Below are 10,315 nucleotides of genomic sequence, written 5' to 3'. Positions count from 1 at the left end.
TCCATCACAAAGAGGTGCTAGATGTTAGGATGCACGCATTTGTGTGTATATGTTTGTGTGTTTCCTTATCTATTGGGGAAATTTATTTTTGCTTGACTATGAATATTTCTTATAAGAAATTTTATCATTTGTTTCCTTTTTCTCAAATAATTTGGGATAGAAAAATAAATAAGAAAATAGATTCTTGCTAATTAAAAAACAGAAAGATGGGGATTGCAACAAATATGAAATATTGTATGAACTTTTGCATGAAGTCAATTTTATTTAACTTTTTTATTTTATTGCAAGAGACCTCTTATAAGGAAATAATCACTAAATGTAATGAAACTTTAAAAAAAATGGAAATTCAAGCACCTCTGGAGAGACCTAACATATTTTAGTATTATCAGTCATTAAAACCTCAGAGAAAATAAGTTGACCAAATAGAAGAACAGAGATCAATCAAAATAATGATTCTTAAGGGACTTTAGCCTACTTGACAGAAGACTCTATAAGGAGTAAGTTAGGTGGGGCAGTGGATAGAGGACTACATGGATTTAGGAAGATCAGTGTTCTAATACATTCTACAATAGTTGTATGACTCTGAACAAGTTATGTAATCTCTGATTCGATTTCTTTATCTGTAAATCAGGATGATCATAGCATCTGCTGCCTAGAATTGTCAGAGTGATCAAATGAGAAAATATTTGTAAAAACTGTTATATAAATGTTAGTAATTACTATTAAGGATAGGGAGTATCATTCATTCATTGGATCCAATATTCCTTTTGGTTAAATTCTTATTAATCAATCCAAAAAAATTAAGTAGTTCCTACTTTTCATTAAGAATTGCTCTAGGTACTAGGGATACCAAATTGAAGGAACTTACAGAATATTGAGAGAGACAACATTTACATATATAACTATATTGGAAAAAGGCACAATAAATACAGAGTAATGTTGAGATAGGGAGAGGTGCTGGTTGCTAGAGGAAGTAGTGAGGACATGTGAGAAAAGACATTTCACATGGAATTTGAAGAACATTAGTGGTTTTTAAAAAGCAGAGAAGGAGGAAGGGGCTCCCTGAAGAAATGGCAGAAGCTCCTTTGACCAGAAATTCCAGAGAGCAGAACTAGGTCTTCCTGTTAGAACAAGAATTCTGTCAGGTTAGGTAGGAGCTACATTACATTCCTGAGATTGGGACTTCTTCAATATGACCTTTTGGATTGTGGGTGGTCTCCACCATTAGACTGTGACTCCCACCACAGCAGGAATGTCTTTTACCTTTCTCTATATTCAAAGCACTCAGCAGAGTGCTTGGCACTTAAGTTTTTAAAAAGTGTGTGTTGACTGACTGGATTAGAGGCTTCTCAGAAGTAGGAAATACTGTGTACCTTCTTTTATTTCTCTCCCAAATACCTAATACAAAATCAGTCGTAGAGAAGCCATTCCAATCTGTTATAGACTCATGCCTCATTGACCCTTTGATTCTACTGAGGGGATCCTGCCCACTATGTGCTTTTACTAGGAAAAGAGAACTTCCATTGCCTTATCACTGGGTTCTCTGATTTTAGACTTGACCTCTTGGGCACAGGCTTTGCCAGTTGGGGTGACTTCTTTCCTTCCAAAATCCATTATCATAAACATTTTTTCTGGAGCAGAATCTGGACCAGTCCATGACGGATCTGCTTAGTCTTGATGCTGTAGACAATTGGGTTGACCACAGGGGGCACAAGGAGATAGACATTGGCCAGGAGGAGACGGACAGCAGGAGCAGCATGTTTCACAAAGCGATGGACCATAGCTACCCCAATCATGGGCACGTAGTATACAAGCACAGCACATATGTGTGACACACATGTGTTGAGAGCCTTGCGCCTACCTTCCCCCGAGGCAATGCCCAGCACCGTATGGAGGATCAGAACATAAGAAATGACAATCAGCAATGAGTCCAGTCCAAAAGTGGAAGTGACAATACATAGCCCAAGAATGCTATTGGGACGTGTATTCCCACAGGGCAACTGGATCAGGTCTGAATGGAGGCAGTAGGAATGGGATAGGGTATTGTGACCACAGAAGGGCAGGCGCTTCAGGAGGAATGGCAGTGGAAACATGATCACCACACTCTTCAGTGCAATAGCAACTCCTGTGCGGGCAATGCGGGGCAGTGTTAAGATGGCTGTATAGCGCAGTGGGCTGTAGATGGCTATAAATCGATCTACAGACATGGCCAACAAGACAGCTGACTCCATGATAGAGAAGGAGTGGATGGAGAACATCTGGAACAAGCAGGCATTGAAGCTGATCTCATTGGCGTTAAAGAGAAAGATGCTCATCACAGTGGGTAGTGTGGAGGAGGAGACTCCAAGCTCAGAGAAGGCCAGCATACCCAGGAACAAATACATAGGCTGATGGAGGGATGGATTGCCATGGATCACTACTAGAATCAGGCTATTGCCAACAAGGGCCACAAAGTACATGGAGCAAAAGGGGATGGCGAGCCAGGGGTAGACAGCCTCTAGTCCAGGGAGGCCTGTGAGGAAGAAGGTCTCTGGTGTGAAGTAACTACTGTTGAATATCATCCCCAAAGCCAGGTCTTTGAGAAGTGTTCAGGAAGGAATCTGGGGTTTGATAAACACATTTAAGCATTGTGCATGTAAGTCATGGAAGAGTCAATTAAATAATAGAGGTACTAGAGCTTAACATCATGGCTCAGCTAGTTGAACTTTCCCAAGAAGTGAATCAAAAAGTACACTTAAGCCAATTATTTATTTTTCTATTCAAATTTTTACAAAGCATATATATGTATATATGTACACACATATATATGACCCAATCTGTAATAGTCCTATATATTTAGTGATTTAAGGCAAAGTATAATTTTGTATGTGATTTAGAGAAATATAAATACTTAGGCACATTTTAATACTTCCTTATTAAACCATTTATCAATCATTTTTAAGCTGACTTTTGTTTTAGGCAATCAGGACTAAATATAAAACTCATACTGATTCATGACCCCTAGTTCTCAAAGACTGTGTCAGTGAAATGGAAACAGGGCTTCCCAAATTAAGAAGATATAGAATGTTTGCCTAAGGACACACATTATTTCTGTCTTTTGACAACTTAATTTAGTGAAAGCAAGTTCACTGAGAGGTGTTTTTTGTCTAGAATAACTCATGAAGGCATATCTGGGTTTTCATCAATAGAGGAAATAGCTACACTGATGAAATCTCCAGTCTTTTGAATTATTGAAATAAGATCTTAGTATCAGACTATCTTCTATCACACTTTCAGGAAATTTCAATTCACCTTTTGATCTGTCTGGGTCTCAAAAAAAACATTGTTACCTCCTTATTTCCACTTAAAACCTCAAATGCTTCATTTAGCCCATCATTTCTAAAATATTCATTGGTGAATTAATTTTCTGTTAGTGGCTTTCTGATCCATATGACTTAATTTAAATGGATAAAAGAAAGGCTTGTTGCCTTTTTAAATGGTCATTAGCAATACTGATTATTCTGAGTTTGGGTCAAATACTTTAAAATATATGTATGTATGTATGTGTATAGATAGATGACAGATAGATAGATAGATAGATAGATAGATAGATAGATAGATAGATAGATAGATAGATATGTGTGTTTTTCCAATCAGGAGAAGAATTTTTCTGATCCTATGAAAGACCAGATTTTATCTTTTAAAGGAGAAATCCCCCAGTTTCCCCATTTCCTCCTAGGCAATTCTAAATTTCCATAGAATTCATTCCTTTTGTTGTGGTTCAGTCACTCAGTTGTGTCCTGACCCCATCCTGTCCATGGAATTTTCCTGGCAAAGAAACCTAAGTGGTTTATCATTTCCTTCTCTTTTGCCTACAATTAATAAATATCTGAGACTGTATTTGAACTCAGATCTTTGTCACTCTAGACTCAGAACTCTTTTCACAAAACCATCTAGAAAAGCTTTGAAAAACTCTAGCTAATTCCAAAATTTGTTTATATTTTAGAAAAAAATAATTTTCCCAGAAAGTACATTTTAAAATACTTTAAAGAGGATGCAACTGCATTTTTAAAAATATATAATTTCTACATAGACTTAGATTCACCAAGTATTGGGACCAATTCTCCTAGTTTCCTCTCATAGATAGAGAATTCCTCAAGAGTAAAGGCTGTTTCACTGAATAAGGAATTCATGGGTAATCTCTTATAATCTATCTCCTCTTCCTGACGAAGTAAAAATAGGGTGAATAGCTGGAATCAACTGCATTGACAATTATTACCCACAAGAAAATAGAGTGAGATAGATAAGCATTCCATAAAGGGAAGGGAGAACTTACAGTGTGAGGAATTTGTGTGAGTCTTGGATTTTCTGTTCTAGGCAGGCAGGGCTTCTCTCTTCTTTTCTCTAACACTTCCCAAAATTCCTTTGGTATAATAATAATAATAAAGGAAATTAAATGTGCAAATCCTGGGGTGAAGAGAACCCAGAAAGAGCAGTGTTTACCTCCAAAGATGGATCTCTTTATTGGTGGAGATTTGCAAACAGAGGGAGATCAGAGAGTCCTTCCCAGTCCTCATCATATCACAACAACAGGTCATCTGCATATAGGACCAGCCCTTTATATGAGTCACTGAACCATTGGCTAAAAAAGGAACCTCTTTTCCTAGAGAGCCATCTCTCTGGAAAGAACTCTTGGGAACTGCTGACTGCTTAGAATAAAAGTAGGGAATGAAGTGATTCATGTGTCCCCTTCCAGCCTTTCTTCCAATCCTGGATTCACCCAGTAGGCTGAGCTCCCTTCTGCTTTGTCCACCACCTACATCCATTCCTTGTGACTGCAGGTATTTGTATAGATAGGTTCAGTGACTCTAAGAACTCAGTGTTCCTCAGTGTTAAAAAGGAGAAAACAAAGATCAAGAAGGCTCATGTTCAGCTAAATGGAAAAGAGTATCTTTTTTTTTTTTTTTTTTTTTTGAGCTTTGAGGGTAACCTATGTTTCAAGTTAAAATTTGATCTGAATGAGTGGCAGTTTAGTATTATGGATAGGACCAGCAGTGAACAGTAGCCTTAGAATCAGGAGAGCCTGAATTCAAATTCCACCTCAGACAGTTACTTTCTGTATTATGCTATGATTTTTTGCTATGCCATCTTCATATTCTCTTGATGTTCCTGTTACAAGGAATAGGAATGAAACTTAATTTTATGGGCAGAAGAACACAGGCTCACAGTGCCACAAGAAGGCAATCTTAGATTAAACCTGAAAACTGAAGGATGAAATTTCTAAGAACAAGCATCTGAAAAGCATCAAAAGTACCTTCCATGCTTTGGAGAATTTATACCTGGGCTTTTTCCAGGGGCTCTCAAAGGTAAAGAGAGAGACATATATTAAACCTCCTTCCTAAAGAGCTTTTGTGCTTAGAAACCCATTCCTTAGGGGTAGCTGCAGTGGGTAGAGCTCCAGGCTTGGAGTCAAGAAACCCCAATTCAAATCCAGACTCAAATACTAGCCATATGACTCTAAACAAGTCACTTGACCCTGTTTGAATCAGTGGCAAACCACTTTAATACTTTTGCCAAGAAAACCCCAAAAGGGTCATGAAAAATTGGATATGATTGAATATGTCTCAATAACAACAAAACCTGTTTTTTCTTCCTTTCCCAAAACTAACTTCAATCTTTTTTCTTCATATCTTTCAATTTTCTTCATGGTGATTCTTTCTCACCTTTCTCCTTATCCCCACATTCTTTCCTAAACTCTACCTACTCATATAGATACCTCTATAGTTAGTTAGATAATTGTATTTCTATATAATTAGTTTCCTTTGAATTCTTCTATTATGTTATATTTATTATTATTTCTATTTTTATTTATTTATTATTCTATATTGCTCTAGAAGGGGTTCATAGACTTCATCAAATTGTCAAAGGGTGTCCATGACAATCAAACAAAAAGGTTAAAAGCCTATCAGGAATTCTCCTTGGTAGCATAACAGGGAGTGGTGCTTTGATTTTATTTCATATTTAGCTCATTAAAATATACCATATTAGCTCAGAAGAACACGGACACATTCACATTTTATTATATGTGCCTGTAGGGAGGCTGTGATAACTTAGCCATTTGGAATTAGACTGAATTAAACTGGGAAGGCTTCCCGTAAGAGGTGAATATAGAAAAAAGGTTTAGAAGGAGCAAAAAACTGTTTGTATGAGAAGATGGAAAGTATCCAGGATTGGAAGAAAGACTGGAAGGGGACACATTGAATCATTTCATTCCCTACCTTTATTCTAAGCAGTCAGCAGTTCCCAAGAGTTCTTTCCAGAGAGATGGCTCTAGGAAAAGAGGTTCCTTTTTTAGCCAATGGTTCAGTGACTCATATGTAGGACTGGTCCTATATGCAGACCACCTGTTGTTGTGATATGATGAGGACTGGAAGAACTCTCTGATCTCCCTCTGTCTACAAAACTTCATCAATAAAGAGATCCATCTTTGGAGGTGAACACTGCTCTTTCTGGATTCTCTTCACCTCAGGATTTGCACATTTAATTTCCTTTATTTAATTGTTCTGTGTTTATTTGATGCCTGTGCTCCAATGACTTGCCTCAGTCTTTATTCTTCTTGACCTTTCTGGAGCATATGACACTACTGATTACCCTCTTCTCTTTGATAGTTTCTTTTTCTCTATGTTTTTGTGATAGTGTGTTCTCTTGGTTCTCTCTCCTTATCTGACCACTCCCAGTCCACGAGGCAACCCTCCCCTTATTCTACCTTCTCTTTTACAGTCCAGAGTATCACAATTCTTCCAGTTATCTAGGCTCATGATCTTTCACTCTTTTCATTCTTACCCCCTCTCACCCTTTTATTCAATTAGTTGTCGTTATGTCATTTTAATCTTCATATTATCAGTCATAAATGCTCCTTTCTCTCAACTGATGCTGACATTGTGTTGGTGCAGGTCCTCATTACTTTATGTCAGCAGGATATTATGATAGATTACTATTTTAGTAGTAATTTGCAATAGATTCTTGGTCTTTCTGCCTTGTCTGTCCCTACTCCAATCCATTCTTCACTCAGTTGGAAAACTGGGTTTCCTAAAACATAAGTTTAATTGTATCACATCGCTCTTCTTCACTCCAAACTAATGGTTCCCATAGTGCCAAATGTAAAATTCTTTGCCTTTTAGAGCTCTTCATAACTTGGCTGCTTCTTACCTTTTTCAATCTTCTTACACCTTACTCTTCTCAATATATTCTGGGCTGTAATGACATTGGCTTCCTTGCCATTCCTTTCACATGATATTTCATTTCATGACTCTCAATGTATTTTACTGGTTGTTCCCATTCCTGGAATACTCTTCTTCCTTATGTCTGATTTCTTGCTTCTCTGACTTCCTTTAAATGCCAACTTTTTGCAAGAAGTCTTTCCTAGTTTTCCTTAACTTTACTGCTTTCCCCAAAATTTATGGTCCATATACATTTTTTTTTTTGTAATTACATTGTGTTGTCTCCCTCATTGTATTGTGATCTCCTTGAAAACGAAGTTTGTTTTTTGCTATTCTTTGTATCGTTAGCACTTAGCTCAATGCCTGGAATATAGTAGGCCCTTAATAAGTCTACATTACTGATTGACCAGCCATCTCAATTCTGGTACAAGAGCAAAAATCCCTCAAATCTCAAATTTGCCTCTCTAGTAATTCACTAGGAAGTTATTCTTTCTCAAGAAGCTCTGAAAATCTAAGAGCATAACCATTATCCCCTTGTCCTGAGGGCTGTATAGCTGCAAACATGGGGTACTTGCCTGGAATTAACAGACCCTACCTCATTTGGGTACAGAACTCCCCCTAAACCTCTCAAAGTTTACTTCCCCCTCCTTCCTACTCTCCTAGACTTACAAGAACCTACCTGCCTCGCCAATGAGGTCAGTTCTGAGACATAAGGCTGGTAAGTGGTCTATTTATCCTGTTTTGTGAGTTGTCCTTACTGCCTCATTTTCTTTCTCTCCACCCTCCAGCCTGATAGAGCCACATCAGCTGTCACAACTCCAATGGGAATACAACATGAACCAGCTCTGGAAATTGATGAGGCTAAAGAGTTCTTAAAAAACACCAGAGATTAAATATAACTGAGTACAGAAATTAGGGAATTGAAGGGAAGGGGAAAAGGAGAAAAAGAGTCATTACAAAAAGTAGAATAAGATAATAGGATATTTGTATATGGATGTTCATGTCTCTAGTAGATAGAACATTGGATTTGGAAGCAGAAAAACTATTTCGAGTTCCAGCTCTGCTTCTTGTTCTATATACCTTAACCTCTTTGGATAATGAAAAGTTTGATATAATTGTTTCTGGTTCTAAATCTATGATCTCACAACCCAGTAAATTCATATGATTGATGCTAATTCACTCTAAAAACATGGGACACCGCTGGTCATAAATATTTTAGCAGTACTAGGTCTTATTAAGAGTTGGTTCTGGTGCTACTTATGATGCCTCCATAATGTTTTAGGAGTATTCTTATCACTATCTGTGGCTTTGAAAACACAGCTCTGACACTATGGTGTCATTAATGATCACATTTTTAGACCAAATGAATGTTCTGAGTACCCAGAACAGAGATAGAGCTTCTACCTAAGGGTGTCTTGGGAACAGAGCTGTGTCATCTAGTGGATCCATTCATTCATATAGGAAACATTGTCATGAACCTCCTGTTTGCATGGTCTTGGCCTTCTCTTTTCTTGGAAGTCTTGATTTTAATATCTATATTCAAACTCTGAGGCCAACATATACTTAAAATAGATGACATAATAATAATAATATTTATATAGTGCTTACTACATACCAGGCACTGTACTAAGTGTTCTACAATTTTTGTCTCATTTGCTTCACAGAACAACTCTGCAAGATGAGTGTTCTTATTATCTCCATTTACATTTGAGGAAACTGAGGAAACAAGATTTTAAGTGACTGAAGGGGGTTCACTAATGTCTAAATTTAAGTTGCTCAGAAGAACTGGAATAGCATTGGCAAATAACAATAGGGTGGTATCCATACAAAAATCTCTTTCCTTGTCTGATGTTGCTATTTGTGTCGCTATTGTTATCTGTTGGTCCAGTGATACCATTAATCATGTTCAATGTTGTGCTATTGTCCTTGCTATGGTCACCTGCTTCTCTTCCTCTATTCTCACCTGGTGAGATTTCTGTTAAGTCGCATTCTGTTAAGCCATCTGCCATCTTCTGCTTTCTCTTGCCACCTGCTGGCGACTCTTTGAAATGCAGTTACTCAGTGGATTCTGAGTAGGCAAAGATAACTCAATTCATAGCATTAGGGATTGTTTGAAAGCTTCTTCTTTTTTCCTTTTTCTTTTTTTGACTCCTAGTCAGCCAGAGAAATATTTAGGATCTTCAAGAAGCTGATGCATTTGAAATCAGAAGACCTGATTTCAGATCCTTTTTTTTTTGGGGGGGGGGGAGGGAATTCCTTTTTTTTTTTTTTTTTTTTGGAAATGTTTTTTTCCAATTTATTTTATTTGAAAAAAGAGTAAAAAAAATACAAATACAAAACAAAATAAAGCAAGCAAAAGAGCACATCGTGCCCAGCAGAACATCAGGGATGATTCAAAATATATAACAACAAATTACTAGATCAAGAAAGTATATATTTGTATTAGTAGAAGAAATTATATTCATGAATGTCCATTTTTTTCTTTACTTTCTTGTAAACAGTTCACTTGATGATTCTGCTGAGCTAGTTTAAGGGTATTTGGACTTTAGACAGTTTAATCCCAATGCCAGACCTTTCTTCAGATCTTCTCTGATTGTATCAAGACAATAGTTCTGCCCCAAGTCTTCTTGATTTTGTTCCAGTTTGAATGAGATGAGGTGAGATCTTTCAGGACAGTTGTGAAAATCGAGTAAGGCTTCATCCACTTCAGAGTTCCAGTAGGCCTGAAGGACTCTGAAGTTCGAGCAAAGGACATTGCCTTCCCCTCCTATGATATCATCTCCCTATTTCATCCAAATATGGGCAACTATGTACTTATTGGTCAAGTTCAATTTCATGGGTAGATCTCGCGGTTAGAATGTAAGACTCTCAGCCAATGAGGATGAGGGTCAGTGGTGGGAGGGGGCGTTTTGCGTTAGGGATTAAAGGTGCTGTCCTGCCCACAGAAGGTGCTTCCTCTCTTCGATAGTCTACTCGAAGGGTTGGGACGCCCTTCTCGCGAGAATGTACAATAAACTTTGCTTTTCTCTAGAGCTCTCTCCAGCTTTTTTATTAAATGGTGACCCCTCACCATTTCCGCACCACACAGTTTGGGGGCTAGTCCGGATCCTTTACTC

The 10,315-nt window shown here is 37.6% G+C and overlaps 1 protein-coding gene across 1 annotated transcript; it reads right to left on the bottom strand.

Moving 5' to 3' along the window:
- Positions 1 to 1,616: 1,616 nt before the first annotated feature.
- LOC141562485 (olfactory receptor 51A4-like) lies at positions 1,617 to 9,208 on the bottom strand. The gene is made up of 2 exons (XM_074302514.1): positions 9,163 to 9,208; positions 1,617 to 2,575 (listed from the first exon to the last, which is right to left on the bottom strand). Exons 1-2 carry the CDS (start codon positions 9,206 to 9,208, stop codon positions 1,617 to 1,619), a joined length of 1,005 nt encoding a protein of 334 aa, XP_074158615.1.
- Between the last annotated feature and the right edge of the window lie 1,107 nt (positions 9,209 to 10,315).

The sequence above is a fragment of the Sminthopsis crassicaudata genome, chromosome 3 (assembly GCF_048593235.1).
Source record: "Sminthopsis crassicaudata isolate SCR6 chromosome 3, ASM4859323v1, whole genome shotgun sequence".
NCBI lineage: Eukaryota > Metazoa > Chordata > Mammalia > Dasyuromorphia > Dasyuridae > Sminthopsis > Sminthopsis crassicaudata.
This window is presented reverse-complemented; position numbering and strand designations above follow the sequence as displayed.